This window comes from Panthera onca, chromosome B2, assembly GCF_046562875.1.
Source record: "Panthera onca isolate mPanOnc1 chromosome B2, mPanOnc1 haplotype 2, whole genome shotgun sequence".
NCBI classification, from domain to species: domain Eukaryota; kingdom Metazoa; phylum Chordata; class Mammalia; order Carnivora; family Felidae; genus Panthera; species Panthera onca.
The window spans coordinates 145,299,833-145,324,923 of record NC_138343.1 but is presented as its reverse complement, the minus strand read 5'-3'; the positions used below and the strand labels follow the sequence as shown (position 1 = coordinate 145,324,923).

General features: G+C 41.3%; 2 protein-coding genes across 3 annotated transcripts in view; one reads left to right on the top strand and one right to left on the bottom strand.

The window, feature by feature from the left end:
• PACRG (parkin coregulated) overlaps positions 1-5,510 on the bottom strand; it is a 512,384-nt gene extending 506,874 nt beyond the window's left edge. Inside the window, exon 1 of the mRNA XM_060614499.3 lies at positions 4,899-5,510. Coding sequence (XP_060470482.1) covers positions 4,899-4,952 — 54 coding nt within the window. The 5' untranslated portion in view covers positions 4,953-5,510. The remainder of the gene's footprint in view (positions 1-4,898) is intronic.
• Positions 1-25,091, top strand: part of PRKN (parkin RBR E3 ubiquitin protein ligase) — a 1,338,651-nt gene that overhangs the window by 156 nt on the left and 1,313,404 nt on the right. The window lies entirely within an intron of this gene.

The window sequence follows — 25,091 nt, the reverse complement described above, 5'->3', positions numbered from 1 at the left end:
GCCAGGTACAGCCTCTCTGCGCCGCCCCGCCGGGCCTCGGCGGACGGGGACCTCCAGGGTGTCCGCCGGGGTCAACTGTCAGTGGCAGGGCGGCAGTGTCCGCCCCTGCTCAGCCCGCGCGGCGGGCTTCCCGGTGCCCGCCGAGGACCAGGAGAATAAGTGTGTGTGTTCTAAGCCCCCACCCCGCCCGTGGTTTGACCGGCTTCCCGCTGGAGACAACTTCTCCGGGGACCCTGGTGTGCGCCTCTGCACCTCCCAAGGTGAAGGCTGGGTCGCGCGTTCCCACCGCGAGCGCACTGCCCTGCCAGACCTGTGGGGGTCGGTGTGCGGGCCCCTCTCGAGCGCCCGGCGTCTCCGTCCCTCCTGGCGCCTTGGTAGCTGTCTTCCAGTTAGGAACAGATTGGGACCCGCCGTCTGTAGGACTCTCTAAGGGGAAACCCTAGCGAAACATTAAACTCTAGGCTCAAAAGAAATCCCTGCGGATGGATTTAAACGTCTTTCTCCCTCCGGTCTTTCCTTTTAAATCTCCCATTGTAGGTCTGAGATGAAAGAATTAAGAGGAAACAATAACAAGGATTAATTCTTTTCAGAATGAATTCTTATTACTCAACACAAAATGACCTAGGTGCATTTCGGTGACTAAAGCTTTGGAAATGGTTCTTCTAACTGTTTTTAAACACTGTGATGTATAAGGTTAGCAAAGTTTCTCCCTTACAGGGTTGTTAAGCCAAAATTGTGGGTTTGGGGTTTGGGGGTTTTGTTTTTGGGTTTTTTTTTTTTTTTTTTTTTTTAGCGGTAATCTCTGAAATTAGAGTTAATGCACAGTATGATTAGATACAGTTGTTATTTGGGGATTTGTTATGACAGAGACTTGCTCTAGATTGTGTATGGAAGATTTGGTGAGCCTCTTTGGGGATTATTTTTGATGGGCGCACTTACAAAATACTTTTGAGTACGACGAGTACATCTGAAGTCAAAAGTGGTCTGTCGAGAAAGATGAGAAGTGGATTTTTAAAATATGTAAGTTTGTATGCACTGATAAGCTCGTCTGAAGTCTTTTATTTAGGAAATTAATGTTAAAATGTAAAACATTCTACTTGCTGGGAGAATCATGCCAGTTAACTGACACTGTCTTTGCTGCAATGATAAAACCTAAGGATGCTGTCCAATTTTTCTTACTTTTCGAGCACGTATGACTTCTGATGAATGACTTTTGAAAGTCATCCAATTAAGACATTTTTCTTAGAAATTTTTCATAAAATTTTATGAACCTTTTTTGAGCCTTTTTAGGTGACTGCTACATAAAATCTACTTGTAAAAACAACTCTGAACTGATTCAGAAAACCAAGTAGAAGAAAATTTTCAAAATCTATCACGTCAGCATTTTACAGGGGGAAAAAGTCTATATTTTATTTTGAAGACAATTGTGCAAATCTTATTTTAATTTAATTTAATCTAGTGCATGGATACTTTTAAAAGAAACAAATTTACAGTAAAGCAATATAAAGACAAGAATTTAAGATCTAAAAATCATTACTTAAATCCAGATTATTATCTGATAAATGACTATATAAAAACTTTGTTAGGATGAGCTATGTTTAGGCGGTTTAGTTTATTTGGGATCCAGGGACACAGAAGGAAAGAGTATGATCTTTGTATTTGATGATTAGACAGTTATTAGTAACTTGTAATTACATGGAGAATATAAGGTGGATTTTAGAAGATGCTTTTCTCATACTCCAGATATTGTTTTTCATAGTGCAAACAAATATGTATCACAACATAAATAGTGAAATCCCTGCCCCCTCCCAAGAAAAGTCCCTCACATGTAAAAACCATGTGGACAATATGCAGTAAATTATTTTATACAATTAGTTGCATTGCCTAATTCGGTCAGTGGGCACATTTTAATAAAAATCTTAATTGCCAATTTTGGATTTGGTTATGTTGGAGTATGGAAGGGAAGTGAAAGTGGAGGCGATTGAAAATATATCATGGAGTAATGGGTTTCCTGTTTCTGTGACCAAACTTTGGAACCAGGAAAGGTATTAGAGCCTTTTATACCCAGTGATAAGCTGGAGATCAAAATATACATCAATGTATTTCTGGGATTGTTTTTTTCTGTTAAAGACATTGTGGTACTCACAACTTGCCCCTTTCGTTCCTATGCTCTCTTTAATTGCTACACCTTCTTTACTACAAATTGTACTTTTCCACTTTATTTAAGTCTTGGCTTACTTTGAAGAAAAACAAAAAGAGGTAATTTGGTAAAATAGAAATAAAGGAGATTGACTGTTACCTTACTGCCAATAGAATTAGACTTTCTTTTACATTCTTAAAACCTAGGATTCCTTCTTGACACAGAGACTATCTCAAAAGTACTCCTATTTCTCACTTGGATTATGACTGATAGGTTAAATGCCCTGACCCAGACAGCCATAGAAACATAGTTTAGTTGAAGTTGGCATTGATGACTTTGAGAAGTTTGGAGAATGACATCAAGATAATGTAAAACGGAATTGAAAGGCCTAAGAAAATTCTACTTAGAAAAATGTGATTTTTGGCATCACGATTAAAAATATATTTCACCCTTTTAAAAATTAGCAATTCCTTTTGTTTAAAATTGAAATTTAGTAGTGATATTTGCGGTATATTCTAACTCCTGTGGAACTGGATTTAGGTATTTCAGCAGTATCAGATGTTGAAATGAACGCATATGTATACAATAACGTTGCCAGTATTGAAATTCAAATTCAGTGTCTTACTCTTTAAAGAGATTTTTGATTTAAAAAAAAATAATAATTAGAACATAGTCACATCTGTACATTGTTTAACTTAATATCTCTTAGAAAATATACATGTCTGCCTGTGCAACTCCACCCCACCGTAATTCCTGTTACTCTTTTATTTTGTGGATGTACACGAATTATGCAAATACTCTTCAATAAATGAGCATTCATTAGGTTTACAGATTGCTATCATCAGAAATGTTTGTGTTCATATCTTTTTATTTGCATATGTAAGCAAATATGTAAAGTAAAAATCTTATTACAATTTCCGGGTGGATTTTCTAGTCAAAGGATTAGTAGATTTCGAATTTTTGTAGGTATTTCTAAATTTTCTAAAATAAGTCACCCTATTTTACATTTCTATCCAATACAACAAGGTAGCAAACGTTGCCCTGCTCCTCAGGATTGAAGAATTTCAAAAAGACATCTTCCCCAAGACTGACCTTCTCAGGAGAACACCTACTGGGTTTTTACTCTCTCCCTCCCTTTTTCCATCCCTGCTCAGGTTTAGTTCTTTTGAACGGTGCACCACTGCACAACTGTTCTTGGTGCCTCTGCCGTTGCTGGCAGTGTTTATAAGAATTCCCATTTCTCCCTTGTGTCCCATAAAATATTTCAAGTTTTGCCTTCATGATAAATGAAAACCAGTATATTTTAATTTTTAAAATGAATTTATAAGGAACCCCTCCCCTCACTTCTCATTTTCTATTGTTTTATTTTCATGAAAGCAGATCCAATAATTGAGCACCTGCTGTGTGCCCAGTGCCACTCCAGGTGCCAGGGATACACAGTGAATAAAATAGAAAAAAAAAATGCTCTTTCTATCTTGAGTGTACGCTCTCACTTTACTATTTTCCTATAAATCTATATATTTGTTTTAAAACTTACATGTGATGAATTTTAAAGTCTCAGAGTTTATATTTCTAGTTGAAGGTACTGTGTACTGGTACTCGCTTTGCCTTTTCAATACTTTTAGATAAAAAGTGACCCTACGTCGAAGTACTCAAGACAGGCTCTGCAAGCTTCTATTTACCATGAGGTACAATTGTGTCATAAAAGAAATTCTACTGAATCTTTGCATAGACGATTTTGTGTAATTATGTACAGTTTTTCTTTGGGTCCAAAGGCTCAGAAATGATGACCTTCTGCCCCTTTCAATTTTGGAACGATTTCTAAGGATTTTTTTGAAGTCCACATTTTTTTGAAACCTCAGAGCTTCATTGCTTGAAAATGATACAATGGAAGTACTTTGTGTTAAGATATGCAGATCCATTTCTACCTCCAAAGCTTCTTTGAAAAATGAGAGAAAAAAAAAAAAAAAACTCCTTACTTCGAAATGCTTCATATTCATGAAAGCAGTTTCAATGCAGAATACTCTATTCTGTTAGCTTTTCGTTCTTTGATCAATGAGAATTGTTTCTTACCTGCTGTTTCTTCAGCCTTTAATTGTGGCCCAGCGCTTATTCAGTGTTTCTGTTTTAATTTGCATTTAATGAGCTCATTTTAAAGATTTCTTTGTAGTAACCTGAATGGTTTCTCTCTTAAGTTTTGTAAAATTAAAGAAGGAGATTTATGTGACAGTTGGCTGATTTGTGTTACAGTTCACCTTCCTGGATTATTTACTTCCCCCTATAGGGGAGAGGCTTGCTTAAAAAGAATTGCGGTGATATTATTACATTTCCCCCAGCACCGTATGTCCTAATTATCTGAGCCTTCTACCAGGTTTATTCCAGTATCTGTCTTCACTAAATGGAAACCTTTCTTCTATATGGGTTAACAGGTATTTCGACTCACAATAATGATCTCTGTGTCAATTCTTTCCAAAACTAGATGGTACTAGGTGGTGGTATGCAGGGGAGGTCCAGGTCCGGGGCAAATGTGTGTATATTACCTGTGGGGAGGGGACGCAGGGAACTAGGAGACCGTCTCTCCCCGACGAGTTTGCGGTCTGCTTGGACCGATATGACCTGCATTTGGGGTACCGATTCCCGCCTCTCCCCAACAGAAGCAGAGTAATTACAAAGATATGTGTATATGTTAACGCAGACACGCTACACACATGCACACACACGCAGCAGCACGCCACAACTTTTCGTCTCTTTTGCTCACATCATTAGTCTCTCGTCTTTGCACGTTATTCCTCGCTGCGGTGCGTCTGTGCATCCTGCAAGTTCCATTTCACAGGACACCAACTCTGTGTGAAGTTTTCCTTAAGATCCCCGCCTGTGTGTCAGCTCTCACACTTGTCAGTCTGGAGCCATCAGCTCCTCCTGTAGAATCAACCAAGACTTTAGCAACTGCTGTTGGCCACCTCCTAGTGTGGAAGGTGTACCGGAAGATAAAGGCTTTGCAGTCCTCACTTGTGAGTGCCGTGATCGAGGTTTCTCCAGGGAGGCCCTGGAGGGGGCAGCTCGGAAGCCTGGTGGATCCGCTGTGTCCAGAGGCACTGAAGGACTAGTAGGAGTTCATCTAGCTAGATGAGGGACAGACGTGAGCGGAGGCCCCGCAGGGAGAGGGAAGAGGGGGCTGAAGACCAAGCCGTGGGGCGGAGGGCGGGGGAGCAGGCTGGCACCAGGCTGGAAGGGCGTGGTCTGCAAGCGGGGTCACGGAGGCCAGCTTCGTACTGTAGTGCCTGCCCCAGAGGGGTCAGTGAGCCACTGCTCGTGGAAGAGCCTTACGAGCGGATGACATTTCAGAAAGACGTCTGTGGCAGGAGTACAGTGCCCGCGAGCCCAGGGAACCGTTACTGGCTTCTGCTTTCTCCCAAGCAGGAGACCGTCTTCCACTAAGAGAGCCACAGGGTGGCTGCAGGGGAGGAGACATCTTTTGCCAGCATGGCGCCTTTTTTGATGTCCTTAACTCCTCTCCGATAAAGGGCCATTTTTTCTAACACTAAAAATTGTTCTTATTTTTTTAGAATGTATTAAATGTCTCTCATTGACAGGAAGGTGGTTTTTTTGTTTTTGTTTTTGTTTTTTATGTTAGTAAAGCTTAACATTTTTTGTGTGTTCCAAAAATACCCTCTGTGTCCCTCTTTGATGTGTGGTACATGATGCTTAGGTCTCTACTTATAGTTTCTTCCATACATGGAGAGAACACTGTCGCTAAAGCTGAGGTCCTGAGTGACCTAGAATAGTGTACAGAAGGGTTGGTTCCTTTTCCACATCTGCACAACTTAGACACCTGGCCGAGGATGGAGACCATCATCCTTGGACCAGTGTTTGTATTTTTTGATAGTATTGAGAGGTTCCTGATGATTTCTTCAATTTACTTTTCCTGTAAAACTTGCACAGGGTCCCTCATGATGAAGGTTAACATTAGAGCCCTTACCATTGGAAGAAAGAAAAAGCTTTATTGTACAATATACAGCAACCTTACGCGTCCCTCAAAACCCTATCAACCCACCCTCATCAAATAAATGGGAAAAAAATACTGATTAGGGAGCTAATATCAGTGTTCCAATTGGGGCAATTGCATTATCTACCTAATCGATGGATGTACCAGTTATTCCTCTTGTTAAACGTTTGTGGAATTTCAGTGCATAAACCAGGTGACCTTAGATGAAGCACTTTGTAACTAAGTAGTGATTTTGTAAGCTCCTTGTGCAGAGTAGATGCATTTTCCAGAACATGGAAAGATAAGACAGACACCTGAAGCTCGTTCTGTATGAATGGCACAAACAGGACTGAGGTAGTTTGCCTGGGGGGTGGGGGGTGGCGGTGTCCCAGCAGCTCCCTGCACTGCCCCCCCCCCCTTCTCGGGTCTTATTGTTTTCCCTTTCCATGTTCCCTGAGTTTCTCAGAAGCTGGAATTCTAACATTTCATTCTTCAGCTTGAAGGAGCAGCTGCCGTGTGAATAATTAAGTGGGGAGCTCTTTCCCTGCTTGCTGCTGGATCCCCCAGGGCTTGACTTGGTTGAGGGTCACAGTGAGGATGAGCCTGGGGACCTCCAGGGTCCCTCCCTGTGCCCTGTGCGGGGAGCAGTCTGCAGTAAACAGGCCCTGTTTCTGCATTTTGCTCTCTGAGGAATCGGGTCCTGGATCTGTTTCATTCCTTGATCCAGAGCTGCGGGGAGTGAGAACTTGTGGCCGGCTAGAGGATTGGGCAACAGTCCGGCACACCGCCTGCAGAAATAAAGGCCGAATAAAATTTCATGCTCTAGGTGCTTCTTTCTGCGCTTGAACTCTGGCGGGAGTTCAAGACGGAGTCCTTCCCAGCTCTGTGGTGTGTCCTTGGGGGGAGGGGGGGCATGAGAGGTACAGATTTAAATACAACTGAGGCAGCATTCCCTAAGCTGCTGCTCATCTGAGCTGGCCACCACAAACACCTGGAGCCTGCCCGAGGTAGGCCTTCCCCGTCTGCATAACTATGTGTGACAATATGGAAACATGATTTCCAATGAAGATGCCTGAGATCATAGTATTGGATAGGAATTGTATATGTTTTACTGTGCAATTTAGACGTACTTATTGGATATGAACAGGAATATGTAGTGGAGATCTGATACTTCCTTCCCACTCTACAGTTAGGAATTGGTGAGATGCCCAGCCGTTGGATTTCTTCCTGTGCTGTGGTCCTCTCTGGAGCTTTCTTTGTCTTCACTGTCCATTTTTAGGTATGTGTGTGGCACCTGCAGTTTCTCACTACATGCAGAGTTTCTGTCAAATGTATTGGTGTTTTTTCATCGGCTTGATTCCAAAGAATTCACCAAACAGTCTTATTCTCAGTGTCTGATGATCTCAGGCCGGGTGTATGTGCTCGCCTTTATACCCTGGCTGCTTCTGGACACTGCAACACTGCCACACATTTTATAGTTTTACTTTTTTTTTTGGGGGGGGGGTGGAATTATGGAATAATTTTTATTTGGAACCTAACATATGGGGAACTTCTCTGTTGGGTCCAGTCACTATTGTCACAATTCTTTGTGTATAAATTGATTAAAAATCCTGTCTGGATTTTATCATTTTATGGCCAACAGAATACAAGTTATGCTGGTAAAGTTGCTCAGAGATTAATAGGTGATGCCATTTGAGGTCAGATTTCTGAAGGTGATATGACTTTTTTTTTGTCTTCAAGCAACGATGATGATTAAAATATTACATTATGACCTAAGCCTGATGAGTATATGTGAATTCTTTAATAGTTCAGAAAGATTAAAAAAAAATAATGTAAGAGCTTAGTTACCATAACTGAAAACTAGATAGCATTCTATATGTAACAATTTCAGAAAGTATCCCCCCAAATTATTATCTTTGGATTTGTGGGACTCTTTTGCATAGTAGTTTTCTATGTTTTTCAGGTGGTCAACATTAAGCTTATAATATATTGCAAATACAGAAATGCAATAAATGTTATAAACACAGTGGTAAGGGTTAGACAGATGCATCACCGTTGTAATATATGTAGAACTGATTGTATTTCTGTGACAAATTATGTCAGATAAGTCACTAGTCATAGCATTCAGTAATCTCATGTTCTGATCATAGAAGTAGTGTTTTCTGGAAGACAGAGATTAGCACCATCATTTCACTACTTTTTATACACTTTTGAGGCATGACTCAGTCCTTCTATTAGTTTCCTGTTTGCTGCTGTAGCAAATTATCACACGTCTGGTGGCTTAAAACAACACGGATTTATTCTCTTACAGTTCTGGAGGGCACAAATCCAACCTGAGTTTCAAGGGGCTGAAGTCAGGCGTTAGCAGAACAGCCTCCCACAGCCCTGGCAAAGATTCCTCTTGGACCTGCAGGCTTCTTCCTGGCTCCTGGCTGCCTCACTCCAGTCTCGCTTTCTGCAGCCACATCACGTCTCCTTCTCTGTGGTCAGATCTCCTCTGCCTCCCTCTCATAAGGACACCTGTGATTACATTCCCAAGATCCTTACACTCTCAGGATGTGTAATTTAATTGCATCTGCAAAGTCCATTTGGCCATACAGTCACATTCCCAGGTTTCAGGGACTAGGACTTGGCCATCTTGAGGCGATCCTTTTCAGCTACCACCATTACCATGAAGGCTTTCCCCATTTGACGGCTGGTTTTGAAGTGTCTTATTATGAACTAAGGAAAGCAGATAGAGGGCGTTGGGTTGACAGTGATACTACTTGATTTTGCCTTTCTGAGGTCATTTAGAGGCAACGTAGTAATGTCACATGTGAGGAATCTAATATTTATTTTGTGGACTAGTTGATGAGGCTGGCCAAGGACATAACTCACTTTTCAAGGTAGTTTTCTCAGGTGGCAAAAGAACATGTGGCTACACTCCAGGACTGAAACAGTGAATTACAGCTGGGTTATTTGCTGTACCAGGCGCTCATTTGTATCCTGTAGAGCAGGGGAAGCTTTGTTATGCTGTTGACAGGAAATATGACTTCACACAACAACACATGATCAGGCAAAGCAGGAGCAAATAACCATTTACTATACATTTTTATTTCTTATTTGCCATTTCACTATGAATGTCAGACACCGAATGCTCCTGTGCAATGATTGAACATTGCACTGCCCTTCCTAAATAATAACTAACCTGGCTTGGTTGAAAATTACACAGAAGTTTTATTTATTTATTTTGTAAAATAATTTTTAAAATTTTTACTACTTGTTATTTTTTGAGAGAGAAAGACAAAGGATCTGAAGTGGGCTCTGTGCTGACCAGCAGAGAACCCGATGTGGGGCTCGAAGTCACAAACTGTGAGACTGTGACCTGCGCTGAAGTCAGATGCTTAATTGACTGAGCCACCCGGGTGCCCGCACAGTTAGAAGTTTTAAGTAAATTCTAGTAAAGTGACGAAGGATAAAAAGAATGAAATTATGGAGCTTGATTTGCTTCATTTTTTAATCAATATGTCAGTATAGAATTTGGTTTCATGAGGCAGTTTTAGCTGAAACATTTGGAAGATACTCAATTACACATTGTACATTAGGAGAAACTCTAAGGGAAATATGGGACACATTTTTAAAATAGATGTAGAAATAGATTTGCAAGAAAAAAAGTTTATTTGGATCGGAAAGAAAGGAAGTAAGAAGATAAACGTTAAATTCAACAAACGTTTATTGGGACCTCGTGTTAAAGGGAATGGAAGGATACGCGTGGCAAGTCAGCACATCCGAAGGAGGAAGTCACGCTTCGGTGAAGGTGTTGTGAAAACCTGCGACAGAGTGATCAGCAGTAAGAGAAGCTCTAATGGAAGTGTGTTGACTTGTCCAGGGGAACCTTCAGAGGAGAGCTTTTGAGCTGGACCTGTGGGGATGAGTGGTCTCCTGAGCAGGCAAATAAAGAGAGTGCATTCCTAACGAAGCAAGATGTGAGGGTTTGCATGCGGAGGCTGTTCTGAGGACGGCGGAGTAGTGGATGGGAGCTCAGAGAAGGAAGGGATGAGGGGTCAGGTGAAGAGGGATAGGGGCCTGCTCAGGACACTTTTCTGTCCTGTGCTGCAGAGTTCAGGTTCTGCTAGGCTGGTCCTGAGGAGCCACTTGGTCTAATTGCCAGGTAGGGGGATGGTCAGATTTAGTTTCAGAAGGATAACTTTGGCAGCAGGCCACTTTTGGGTCACAGCAGTTATGACAGTACTAATCTGGTCTATTCCGATTTAATGAAGAGCTTCACGTCTGCAACAAATGGACACTCTGTGTCAGATTCCAAGACCCTTTGGGGCGGGGAACCAAATTTGACAGCCGGTAGTGGTCAGTTTTCGGTGCACAAAACTTGATGAATTAGGGCTCTTCTAAGACAGTAGGAAGTGATGGTGTCTGTGGCCGAGTAAGAAGAGAATTCAAATAAAAAAATAAAACTGGTTCGACCTAAGGTAAACACCAAGTCCTTTGCACGGCTTCCTACTTAGGATCTTTAAGCTGTTAGGACAATTAGGTAGGCTTTGATAATCAGAGTGAGCAAATCCTTCTTCAAAAGGTTCGTGTATTTCAGATTATTTTGATGGGATGATTTCCCTGCTAAAGATTAAAGATCTAAGCTCATTTCATCTTAATGTTGTGTGTTTACCTATGTGTTTCATTCTCCGGGGAAGGAATATGCTTGTACTTAATAAATAATTGTTGAATAAGTGGAAGTGCGAATCAAAGGAGAGGAGACCATTGTCTCTTCTCTCCTTTTGTCTTCTCTAACTTCCTGTCCTGTCTGTCGCTGAGAGGTTGAAGTACCTGCTTTGAAGAATCCACTCTCTTCAGATATTTGCCTGGGGGGTGGGGCCTCATCTCATTTAGCTTTGTAACCCCTAAACCAGCATAATCCCAGTAAGTGTTGAAATGGGTGAAAGAATAGAAAAACATAGTCATTATATGGTTTGATTTTGGCATAGACAAAGTACTGTATATTAAAATGTTTCACATTCTGAGAAGAGATTTATTAATTTTAGAGACATCTTAGTCCCATTTTCCTGGGCAAAAACTGGAGCTATTACAGAATGATAACCTGTGTTCGTTCTTTCTTTCTTTCTTTCTTTCTTTCTTTCTTTCTTTCTTTCTTTCTTTCTTTCCTTCTTTCTTTGTCTTTACTGTTATTTCTCCTTATTGCTTCTCTGATGCTGCTCTTGGAGGGAAGCCATTCTGTTATTTTAATTCTGGAATTAGCTGGGATTTTCAAGTGGTTACTCTCTGCAGGATGTTTAGAGTGTAAATCACATGGATGCATTGTTTCTTTTCCACCCATAGCTTTTAATTTTACAACAAACACGGACCCCAGTGCTTCACTGGGGTCTGTGTTTACTTGTTTCCCTAATGCAGCTTTTCTCCATGGAATACTCTCAGTAGAAACATATGCTCAAAGCTTCAAAGTAATTACAATATCACTAAAAGCTTCATAATCACATTACTGAAACTAAATGTCAAAAAATTTGATTTTCCTTGATCTAATCATTTCAATTTAATTTTAGGCTCCTGCATGATTGATTGAGGAAACCTGGCAGGCCAAAGTCAAGGAGAGTTTATAATGCCTAAAGCCTTGCTCAGACAACTTCAAGGCAATCTAATTTGGGTAGGAATTCATTTTAATTATTCTGACGGATTCTCTTTAAATGGGAAAAATAGATTCGTTTTCATGCTCTTAGTGTTTGACCTGCTCTGATGTCATCCATACAGTTTTCTGTCTGGAGTCTGCACCCCACCCCCCATCTCCCCACCAGCCCTGCTATACAAAGACCCTAGAGGATACAAAGGTCCCAGCTCTGAAACAAAGACTTGGAGGTGGATTTTTTTTTTCATAATTGTTCTAAAAGTGTTATTATATTTCGTGTTATTTATAAGACAGGTTGAAAATTTAACCTTTTTTTTTTTTTTTTTTTTTTTTTTAATTATGGAGCGTTTTGAAGTATTTGTGTCTCTCTGCAGTGAGCAAGCACAACCCCAGCAGTCTCCACATCAGGCATTTATTCTGCCTGCACATAATTGAATAACAGGAAACCCTGGCAGCATCACTTATCCATGAGGACACAGAGCATTATGAATAAACATATCTACCTTTTCCTCATGGCTCACAGGGGCGGAGAAATGGTCATCCATCAAATTCATGTCTGTGGTTGTTCTCAAAAACCATTTATTTTTATTTTTAATGAATTATGGAGACAAGTGAATATGAAATTACTTTCTCAGCTTGTGAATTTTCCTAATTTTTAGCACAGTTTGTTGTAATCCTATACATTACAAAGCAGTAAATCTGGAATGTTTACTGGTCACATTTGCTACTTCGCCTGAAGTCTGGATATAACTCTGAGGGAATCTGGTGCTGACATTTATAATTCTGCTTCTGAATTGTTATTTCATCCTCCTTCTCAAGTTCTTTGTTTTAGTTTGCTTTTAGCAGTGACTAATAGCCAATAGACCGATCTTTTGCAGTAATCGTGCACAAATTGTTCTGTGACATTTGGGTCTGTTTATTAAATTTCTGAAGGTGAATTTTGAATCCTAAATGCTTCGCATTTGTGGGAGTTTTGACAATGGAAAATAAAATTACCTTTCTTAACTGTTTTTATTCCCTGCATCGTGCGTACTTTCCTGCTTTTCCTCCCCTTTGGCAGAAACCTAATGTTATAAACAATGGTCTTTTTGCTATTTTTCTGCACCCAAGAGGGTAGGGTTGTTTGTTTGGTTGATCGATTGGTGGATGGATCGATCAACTAATGGCACTTTTGAAAATCAGGCTTGGAATTAAAATACCTTGTCCATGGCTAGTAACACTCCATATTCATTCCCTTCCTGTCCAGGGCGTATCCCAAATCACTCTTTTGCCTCAACTAGAGTATAACGATATCTCATATACTCAGTGTCTCCTCTCCACATTATGTAGTACAATGGTAGTACCAGTTCCCCTTCGTAGGGACTTTGTGCTGGGGGAACTGGAACTGCAGGGAAGAATTTCAGCTTTATGTGGAGGCCCCGTAGGAGAATCCATAGTTTTAGGTTCTCGGAGATAAGGAAGTGGTCCCCGTTTTACCTTCATACATTAATGATTTTCTCTTGCTTTCATCAGACAGTCTAGGATGAGTAGCTTCAACTTTAGGACATCTATGTCGGTTTATATTTGAGCATTAACTATGGAAATGGTTGCCTGAACTGGGCTTTATATCAGATATCATAGGTGGTTCAAGCCAGGGATGAGCTTACTGGGTCTGGGAGTTGATTTTTAGTCTACTTGCAAATTAATAACTAGCCTGCTAATGTATCATGGATGCTGTCAGAAGACACAAGACTCACAGGTCAGAGAAGAAGGACTTTATTACTCACGACACAGCAAATTGCTTAAGTGTTTTCGTATTTACACCAATTTCCTTTGCCTCCAAATCCCGTGAGTGTGCTGTGCTTTGGCCCATATGGATGCCATGCATACAGTGGGTTTGCATTGCAGATGAGGACCATTTATTGAGCTTGAAGCATCTGCCACTTTTATAGCAAGCAGTAAGCAAATCTTTTCCTTGAGGGTAAACATTACCTTATTTCTTAAGGTTATTGGATGCGTAAGCAACCCTGAGAAATGGCCCAGGTAAAGAGAGAAATTGAGACCACACATGGGTCCACTTAGCAAGACACATAGGGGAGTGTGAGTCCGAAGAAAACTCTCTTCCAATACCCAGCAGTTTTAATACACTGTTTTGTGATGAATTTTCATATGAGTATGCCACGCCTTGGTCACTCTGATGAATTGGACCAACAGAGACTTGGACCAAATCTATTCAACTTGTCTCATATAGCATTTAATTCAAGCTGTGATCAATAGGATCCCCAGTGGCAGGATGAAGCCAACTTGCAATATCGACCCTACCTCCATCTGTCCCCACTCTGTCAGTGTCTCTGACTCAGCCTAATGTGACTAGATCCCAAGAGGAGACCAGTAGGGCTTAATTATTATCGAATCTATTATTTATTATGACCCATACAAGGAAGTTTGGAAAAACATTGCCAATAATAATAACAGGGGCAATAGATGGTCCAGAAAGTAACCCTCATGCCCCGTGGAGAGCTGTTGCATACTCCACTCTCTCCCACAGAGAGAGCACAGGTCACTCTAGTTTGAAATTTGCTGCTACCTGGGATTTGGATCACTGTTCCACTGGTTTCATTAAGCCACATACACAGTATTCTGAGTAGCTGCAGCCTTGATTGCCATGCATGGCACCACCTAAGGCTGCCTTGGAATCTGGACAAGCTTATGGATTTGTATCCATCAGTTTGAAACAAGATTGTGCCAGTCTGGGAGTTTGCACAGGCATGAGAGGAGGGCCGTGTTTTGGAGCTGCTGTTGATGTCCTTGGGCACAGCAGAGCAGTTCAGGAACAGCCATACCCATGTGACGTTTTCTGTCTTTGTAGCCCATGGATGGGAATGACAGGCTTAGAAGTGTGTTAGTGAGTCAGATTGCCAGTCACCACTGCTGCTTGACTCATGTGGGTCATATGACTGTTTTGCCAGATTGATGCACTGGATATAGAGGATTAAGAGAGTATTAATCACACCCACTCGAACCTCTTGGGATGTGACGTGATCCCTCCTGGTTGCCAGATTTGTTGCTGTTCCTCCACAGCCATGGGATTGGTTATGTCCCTTTCCAGTAGCTATAACTTTATCTTTAACTTTATCTTTCCTCCAGTCCTTTTGTTAAATGCAGATGGGATAAGGGCATATTTATACAATTTACAGAGACTCTCCACGCCCACCACTTTGCCCCTTGTGGAGATACTTGGTGAGCAGTGTACTCAACTCAGTAACCCAAATGGTCATTATCTCCACGATCTAGGACCAATGTCACTCCAACACAGATATCCAGTGGCTGAACCAAATTTATATTTGAATCTTCTAGGACCCCTTTTGATTGGGCTTCCACTTAGAGGGCATATCAGTTATCCTGGCTTGGGGTTCCTGTTAGGGGAAAGAAAAATGCATCATGCCTAGGAATGGTCAGGGAGAAATCTCAGTTTTTCACCATAAGTCCATGTAAGTCCTTACCCTTTCTGGGGATGGCTACATCTAGTGACCAAACTACCTTACTACCAAAGTACCAAACTACCAAACTACCAAACTACTCCTGGGTAGATCAGGAGGTGATGAGACAGGTAGAATCAGAAATCTTTTTGAATTGATTTTTAAAGTCCATTTTACCTCTAAGTAATGACAGGAACTTGAGGATGATAAAGGTCATGAAATGTCTATTGATCACTTTGACTACTGGCCTCACCACTGGGTGGTCTTTATGGCAAAAGACATACCACTGTCAGACTAAAGATAGTATGGCAAAGTTAAGAACATGACGCCATTTAGTTTCAAGAGCCACAGTGGTATGACCAAAGTCAGCTGATTAGACAGTAAAGTAAAAACAAACAAACAAACAAACAAACCAAAATCCCAGCTATTGACAATGGTAAAGCATTAGGGTTATCCTAAAATGGGAGACAAAGGTTTGATGTAGTCACTTTGCTGGGAGTGGACATGGCAAACATGGCCTCCTTCTCTGCGAGACAAATGGGCCAACTTGTGTCAGGAGTCACAAGTCTGATCTGCAGTCATAGCTTCTGCATCAGAAATACCTTCACTTTGTTCTCATCCATGATGGTGGATATGCTGCCATCTCTAGCATTGGGACCCAACGATGGGTCCCAATAGTGAAGGCAATGATCTGGGCAGCACGGGCTTGGACAACAGCTTGATCCCAGTGGGTCTCACGAGAGAACAGACCCTTACCCCAAACGTCTACATCAGCGACCCACACTGGTCAGCAGCCACAATTTATTTCTACAGTATGTGCTTCTACATAGAGAGGTTCATTAATCTGCCAGTCTATAGTTTTTTAGTTTGTAGACAAGACAAGTATCTAGGCCATTGGCAGTTGCCCAAGAGTCTATAAAAATATAAAATTCCTGGTCCTCAGGTGCATTGTCTAAGACAACAGTGACAACTTTTCATTAAGACTATTGTGTGACTGGTGACTGGTCCTTACTACAGCTGGTCTTCCAGGCCTGTCATTGGGGCTGGATAGCTGCTGCTTAGAGGAACCATGCACTTTTTAACTTAGCCAAGCCATCAGTGAACTTGGCCTGTCCGTGAACTTGAAAGGAACCTTTGTGAGCCCTGTTGGACCAGCAGCTGTGTTTCAGGTGGTGGAACGGAAAATCTAGTTTTCTCCAAAGGAGTAGCTGCCTTTTTTTTTTAATGTAAAGATGAGCTGGTGCTAGGGCTAGACCAGCTCTACTCTTGAATATACCATTTCTGTTTGACTAGCAAGGCCTGTTATTCCCATCTCATTAGTTGTTGAGTCCAGGGAGACCAAATGACAGTGAGAACGTTGGGTGTTCATTTTTCACAAGAGCTTTAGTTGCGTGTTAATAGCTACTTGTTTAAAAAAAGTAAAAGGATGGACTTTGTGGTTCCACTGAGAAGGCGATGACCAGGAAATAACCTCTCTATGGGCAACAGTTCCTGAACATGAAAACCCCTTCTGACATGGGAACTGTGAAGTGCAGATGTGTAACACATCAATTCTGATTATACAGTCAGAGATGGAAACCACCACAACAGCACACTGAATTAGCCCGGAGGTTCTTTTCACAAGATTATCTCAGCCTCCTTTCTCTACTGAGAAGCACCAAACCCCAACAGCTGGATTCAGTGCCCTTCTGTCCATGGGAATAGGTAGGGTAGAACTTGGGTTCCTGTATCCAACAGAGCCATAAACGTTGGGTCCTTTTCTTCCCCATCTACTAGGACCAGTGTGTATGGCTTTCAGTACCTTTTGGGGACAGAGAGACCTTGGACCCACCCTAATCATCTTTCTCCTTAAAGCACCTAAAGTCAGAGTAGAGGGGAAGGCAAGCATCAGGTAATGGAGAGGGAGACAACTCTTTCATGTCAATAAACAAGGCACACTTGCTTTTGGTTCCAAGCAGCTGCCCAGTTAGTGCTCAACAAAAAGAACTTCTAATGTTGTTGGTCCTCCCAAAGACCATCAGTAACGAGGTCATCATTACAGACACCATTGTACAGCATTGAGAAATCCTTGACTCAGTACCCACACATATACTGCCTTTCTCCTAGGCTGAAGGCCTAGCTGTCCCACGGTCACGATGACCTCCCTTCCTCCCCTGGGTACAGGTGAATGAATGAGCAACAACCAAGGTACCATTGCTATAGCTTGTCTCAATCCTGCCTTCTTTCAGGCCCACTAATGGGCAGGACAGTGGGGATCCTTATTCCCCCCCCCTTACCCCTCCCTTTGATGAGAGCATTCGCTTGTAGATTCTGGTGAGCTTTTTCATATCCCCAAACCCAACTTATGAGCCCTTTTCTTTCTTTCAGAAAGCTATGTTTCTCTCAGTATTCCTCCCTTTGCCCCAACTCTCTGGTCTGGGACTTGATGTTACCCTACTGACAAACTATTAATTTAGCGAGTACTATTTCATGGTTGCTGGCCCAGAAATAAGACTTCTGGGTCAGAGACAAAGGATGTGAATACTAAGGTAAAACCAGCAGCATGAGTATCAGCATATTGGTATCAGTTGCCTTGCTCCCGAATCCCATGGTCCAGATGATGGCTGTATACGCAGTGAGTTTGCATTGCAACTGAGAATCTTTGAGCTGGGGGAAGTCACTGCCATAAGCAAGCAGTAATCAAGCCTGCTTTGTCTAGGAGGAGAGGCTGCCTTATCTCTTATCTGCAAAAGCAATTCTGAGAAATGGCCCAGGTGAAAAAGCAGTCAGGCCCTTGTAGTCTTGGCATGCTCTATAGGATATTTAGGATGTAAGAGGCCTGGGGCAGCCTGCTCTCCCAGCAAGGCTTAGCTCTTTTTTGCTTCTCCTTCATGCTGTATCAGAACAGACAGGCATTGTTAGTTCCGAAGCTGCCCAGAATGGGGTCGGACCCATGGCAAAGGCCATTAGAGTTTTGGCTTTTGGGTTAATGAAATAATAGCTATTTTCAAAGTTGGGGAGCTTCTGAGTGTAGAAAGATGACAATTTCATATTTCATTTAATGTTTCATCACTGTTTAGACAATGTCATAAAGTCCTATTTGGTTGTTTCTAAGGAAATCACCTCTCCTGCCCATTTCCAATTTATTGAAATGTAAAATTGTCTTGCTTTGTTATTTGCTTTTCTCTACTACTTAGGGACATTTTATTTTATATTAACTTTACAAAGGATAATTAAAGATATGATTTCCACTTTTTTTATCTTTCCTTGCAGACTCTTTTCAGTTTGTTTTCTGGTCGTAATTAGGGCATAAAACTTGTAGGTTTCTAGTGTGTGTGTGTGTGTGTGTGTGTGTGTGTGTGTGTGTGTGTGTATCCTTTCTCAAGTGTTCATACCATAAAGACTTATTCAGTTTTCTTAGGGCACAGCTGGGTGGAGTCACCAAGAATGTAAAAAAATTAAATATAGTAATATATTTTTTTAGAGTTTCTAGTTTTTAAATATGCTTTGCTTTTGTGTTTGTCCTATCTGAACCCATAAATACATTTTGAAAATTAAATTGATTCTTTCTTTGGGATATCCTCCCTTTCAGAAAGAGAATGTATGACAAAAAAAATTGTGATGCTCATTCCTTTATGTGGCAGTGAAATCAACTATTTGTGATTTTTCTCAAAATAAATTCAGAGGTAACCAGGCAAAACTGAAATATTTTTTATTTTAGTACTTCATGTGGAATAATCTTTCTAGAAATGTATTCCTTTCTCTTGACATGGTAAACACGTGGACTGAACATTATTGTATATTGCCTTGTTCAGAGAGTATCTTATATTCTCTCAGAATCATCAGTTGTCGTTGAATGATATTATAGGTGTAAACAAAGAAAAGTAGGTTAAGTTGGGTACCTAATGATCCCATAACTTAACTGGAATTCTTTTAGTTTTGTTTAATAAGTAATATATTTCTATGTTGCATATCCTGAGAATGAGGCTGCTAGATGCCTTTTCCGTCGTACATGCGTATAAGGATTATCTTGACTTTTGTCCTGGTAGTCATTATTTATACCTGGATAGGGAAAATTTTGCTTTCCTAGTTAGGAAGCATTTTTTATGTTCATCGGAAGCTTCTGGGAAATGAACTTCTTAGTACAATTGCCTAGCTGTTTTTCTTGAAATAATTTTATGTAGAAAAATCTCTTTGAAATTCTTGATCCAAGGATAAAATTTTCTGGATTACTTTTCTCTGTGACAGCAAAGTAAAGTAACTTGCTTCCACACATATAAATTCCACCAAGTATGATCAGTAGATTAATATAGCATTTAGTTCTTGCTGTACTTTTGAGGATTTAGTTGTGTGTGTGTACGAGTGATGGATTCTCTTCTTGTTTTGCAAATAGAAGAGAAACTTATGGAGGGAAAAATAGTGCCAAGTGTTCATTGGGAGCTCATGTTGTGTGTTGTGTTTTAAGCGCTGTACCCACATCACGCCATATAGTCTTCCCAACCTTCCGTGACGCTGTATGGTCCCCATGGTACTGGGAGGATACAGAAGCTCCGAGGTATCAGCTCACTTATCCATGGTTATGGGGGTGGCTGGCGGAGGGAGGGTACCGTCCAGGCGGGGAGGCCTCGAGGCTTCTGCTCTTGGACAACAGACCCTGCTGCCCAAGCTTTGGGCCAGACTTTCCTTAATTTCCTCTGTTCTCTTCCCATGGCTCTCCTCTCCTTCCTGATAGCACCCTCCCCCCCGCCTTCTGCATCAGCTTAGAGGCTAAAATAGCAGATGAAGCTAAAAAGTTTCTGTGACTTATAACAATTTCCTCCAGAATTATCTTGTTGAAAGTAAACAGCCCATCTGGCTTCTCTTTTCACAGAGCAGAACTCCTAAGTGAGCTTTGTGACTGGAGCTGGCTGAGTTCCACGCGGGGCGGCTGCTGGCCCTCGGGAGATTAGCTCAATCTGTTTCTTCTATTTCTAATAAAGGAAAAGAGTTCCTTCATTTGCCTCTTTAATTCATTGCTTGAATTTTATGTCCTTCTTTTTCACAATAGTAGCTTTCCTGCTGTGGTCTTTTTTGTCCTTATATGCATACAGGTAAACTGGAAACTACATCATAAAGACATTTTTGGTACAAGGACACTGCAATGAAATAACATGAAAACTCGTATTTTAAGGCCATCGCTTGAGGTTGTTAGCTGTGGGACTCCCATGGATTAGCAGGGACTGGAGGGGACGATTGAGAAGCTGTGTTTCTGCTGCTGCCTTCGGTACCTGCTCTCTGAATAAGCATGAGCATTTACTGCTTGGCTCTAGAATCCGCAGGAGTCGAACCACTAAGCCCTGCACAACCTGTGAGCTTACCTCTAAGTACCTTAATTTAGCTCCCTGCGTTTCCTTCTGACAAGCAGCAGGGATGATCCCTCTGGCCCTGATAATTACCTTCCCACAGGGCAGGCTGAGGGTTACAGAGTAGCACCGAAAAAGGGAACCTGGATTTTCCATGGCCAAGGGAATAATTTGATTCTCTCTGTGTCTCTGAGCAGATAAGAATCTTGTAAACGTTACAGACTGTTCAATGTGTTTTGTAATTTTTGATTTTCTTTTTAGAACCAGGTTTCAAGTCATCACACAGTGTTTGATGATGATTTTCCACGACTGACAGGCTGTTCTCCAAGTCTCCTAATTTTGAGGAAAGAGTTCGAAAAGGCCAGCTCTTTGCCTCCTAAAGGCCTGATAGTGCTCGCCATATGTCAATTCAGAGATGGGATATCTAGATTTTATACTGGGAACATGTCTCCTAAAAGAAGTGCCGTCAGTTCCCACTTGATTAACGGCTCTTCTGATGTCAGCAGTGGGGATTCGAATATTTGGACTGAGCCCGCAGTGTGGGATGTGAGTCTAGAGAATTGCAAGTGCAAAGGGTATAGCCAAACAGCTGTGTCTAAAATCGTGTTCTTCTGAGGGAGCAAGGAGATCTCCAGGGGCATCACTTGAAGAGCTGAGCAGAGGAGAAGACAGTTTAAGACCTCCTGGTCTTTCTGTACTGCACATGCACCCCACGCCCCACTATAAGCGCCTCGCTAGTGCTTTTCTGCCATCGGACTGGCTCGTGGAGGGCTACCATCACAGACGTTAAGAAAGTTAGAAGGGCCAATTTCCAGAACTTCTTACAAACGTCTTGTATTTTAACAGTTTCATTTTTGTGCTAAAGATAACAAATTGAAAGCGAAAAAGGAACATTACCTACAAAGTAATATGTGAAGTACATTTTTGCCTTTGAAACTGCGGTTCTCAGTATGTTTTTTATTTTTCAATATGAATCTCTATGTACTTGGTAAATGCAATAAAATTATTGGAGAGAGTTTAAGGCTGGTTAATGCAAGTACTATTTCTCTTGTACATCTTTTTAATATAAATAAAATATGAATTCCTTTTGCTTTACAATTCAAATGTGACCATCTTTGAACACCTGCCGACGCGAGATTCCATCAGGCTCGTTCATATGCAGTAACTAATTTAATAACTCTCAAGAAATAGTTCTCATAATCCCTATATGCAGATGAGGAAGTCCGACCTTTTCTTTTCTATTCAGTACACATTTATGTTTACTCATGAATATTCATAAAATAACATTGACAGCAGTTTCTTAGCCAATTATGGTTTAAGAAGTCAGGTTTAACTCTGCACATTTGGACCTCAGAAGTCATTTTACCTAAAAACATTATAAGGGGTCAGCTTAGCAAAATAGTCCAGTGAGCTTTGATGCCTGGTTTAAATATGACTAAAGGGCCTAGAACGGTCTGAGGTTTTTGTGTTGTCTGAATTATGTGATTGGAAACCTCAGATGGAAGACTGAAGCTGGGAAGTGGACTAGTGAAGTTCTAGCTTCATTCCTGGTGTTCCATCGAGGCACCCAGGAGAAAAGTGGCAGGGTTGTACGTGGGGAGGAATGCAGTCCAGAGGCCTTGGTTCCCTAAAGGAATGTCAAGGCCCTTTGTTTCTGCAGAACACCTCCCTGGGTGGACATTCTGGTTACAGCCTGCTGCCCTCCCCCCATGTCTGGTGGCACTGGGCCCCGTGTGCCTGGGTGGAGCGCCTACCATTTTGGGCGGGCACCTTAGTTCTGAGCGTCTTCACGCTCTGCTCTCACTGTTTCAGTCTCAGGGTGAAGCTCTTCAGATTCCGCACCCCCCGCCCCCACCCCCATGCTAAGGAAAGGATACTAGGTCAGGGGGGTGCATCTGCATCCCAAATTTATCCACCCCCAGGCTCTCTTAAATAAGGCACCTAGTAACAAAGCAGTACCCCCCTTTCTCCCAGGGCTATCTGTGGCCTCCAGACAGAAGGACCACATCCGCTGTGAGCCATTGCATTCCAGCCTCTGCGAGAGTGCTAGCATAAAACTGACTCTTGAGGGTAATGAATCCATGAAGGGATGACTGAACTTGATCTAACACCTCCACATTCTACTGACAGAAAAATAACCAGAAAACATTTGCCACCACAGTGTGCCTGCATTCTGCATCCCAGTCCTCTTAGTTCATGGTCAGGCCCCACCCACTGCCATTTATGTGCCTGGGACAGGAGCCTCCCTGGTCAGTGAGCTCCAGCATCTGCAAAGCAGGGATAATGTTTGTTTTACCTCTTTGGATGTCTTGAGGATTAAATAGAAAGTTCTTCTTCTTCTTCTAAAGTTTATTTATTTTAAGAGAGAGAGAGAGAGAGAGAGAGAGAGAGTGTGCAAGTGGGAGATGGGCAGAGAGAGGGAGAGAGAGAGAATCTCAAGCAGCTCAGAGCCCTATGCAGTGCTTGAACTCATGAACCGTAATGTGACCTGAGCTGAAATCAAGGGTTGGACACTTAACCGACTGATCCCCTCAGGTGCCCCTAAGAATGTAGAAAGTTCTTAGGCAGTGCCTGCAACATCCTGAAGCTAGACAGTTGGCATATGTGAAAGATACAGAAAAACAAAAGTAAATTAGAGCTGGTCTGTATTATGTTCATCTGCACAGCTCTGCTGCTGAGAATGTTTCTCTTGAATGTTTCACTTTTCCAGGTGTTTAGAAATATAAATTTGTGGCGCCTGGGTGGCTCAGTCAGTTGAGCGTCCGACTTCAGCTCAGGTCACGATCTCACGGACCGTGAGTTCGAGCCCCGCGTCAGGCTCTGGGCTGATGGCTCAGAGCCTGGAGCCTGCTTCCAGTTCTGTGTCTCCCTCTCTCTCTGCCCCTCCCCCGTTCATGCTCTGTCTCTCTCTGTCTCAAAAATAAATAAACGTTAAAAAAAAAAATTAAAAAAAAATAAAATAAAAAAAAAGAAATATAAATTTGTTTTTATCCACAGGATTTAAGACACAGAATTGAACACTGTAGTTATGAGTTCACATAAAGTAGAGTCAAAGTATGAATATAAAATGTTAAAGTTCAATGTGGTAAAGATAACATTTTTATAAGTTTTTTACATGTATTAATTTTTTATTAAAAAATGGAGATTTATTGTAGTTGTCTTTCATTAGAATCCTCAAATATAGGGCCGTCTGGGTGGCTCAATTGGTTAAACCTCCCACTTTGGCTCAGGTCATTATCTCACGGTTTGTGGGTTTGAGCCCCGCATCAGGCTCTGCACTGACAGCTCAGAGCCTGGAGCCTACTTTTGGATTCTGTCTCCCTCTCTCTCTGCCCCACTGCCTCTCTCTCTCTCTCTCTCTCTCTTTCTCTCTCTCTCTCTCTCTCAAAAATAAACAAACATTTTTAAAAAAATTTAAAAAGAATCCTCAAACATAAAGGTCAGAAACATAGTCTCTGTACTGCTTTTCAAATTCAGTAGTTTAATATTTACCTTTTTTCTTCTAGACACTCAGCAGCCTAATATTACAGTCTGTTTTTCTGAAACTCTAGGGAAAGGTTGAATAGTTAGTTCCTAGTAGGCAGATAAGAGGTGGAATAAGGTTTTCCTGGTAGTCCAAAACGTAGAATACTGTTGAAGCCTACAGTAAAATCTTAAGTAAAGCGTTAGTAAGTGAAAGTTGGGTCATTTAGTTTTTACATAAATGATTTTTAAAATTGGCTTTTAGCATGCCTTTATGGTTAAATCAATCCCCTTAGATATCAATCAACAATGTACAGGCAATGAAGCCTTTCTCTGACACTGATTCATTAGGAAAGCTCATTTAAGGAGTTAAACATCTCTCACTTGTCAACACTGAGATAATTATGCACTATTAATTCTCAGTCATTTCAAAAAGTGCTATTTTAAAACTATTCATTTCATCAGTCCTGAGCACTAGGATAAGGTAGACAGCCTGCTGTAAACCAATTTAAGATGTGATTACACTGCTTTATTCCTGCAATGCACGAATCAGAAAGTTGATTTAATGTGAATACGGCTTTTGAAATGTTTCTTACTTCATTTTAAGAGATGAATATGATTAGGCAACCTTGAGAGGACAAAGGAGTTGATGTAGAAGAAAGGAGCTTTAATTTATTCTTCCATTTGCAGAATCAAGGTGGTGGGTGGGGAGGACTGAGGGAGAAACTCAGGAAATGGTAGTTTTCTTTGTCATTTTGTCTAAATGAAGCTTTTGTGTGTATCTGCTCCCTGCTTATTGTCAGCCTAGAATTAGTGTTGTTTATACTTCTTTACAATGACCATCTATGGAGGAACTAGAATATGAATTTTTTCTAAGTAGAAGAATTTTGTTGCTTCACCACTTAAAGTTACTTGCACAGGAATGATTTTAGATAACCAGAGAATCAATCTATCATGGCAGATATTTGGAAACATTGATTTCAACACTCTGCCAAATGTGTAGTGTTCGAAGTTCATTAATATGCAGGCATAAATGTTATTGTATAAAATTTCAACTCAGCTATTTTAAGACACATCAGTTTATGGAAAATACTTA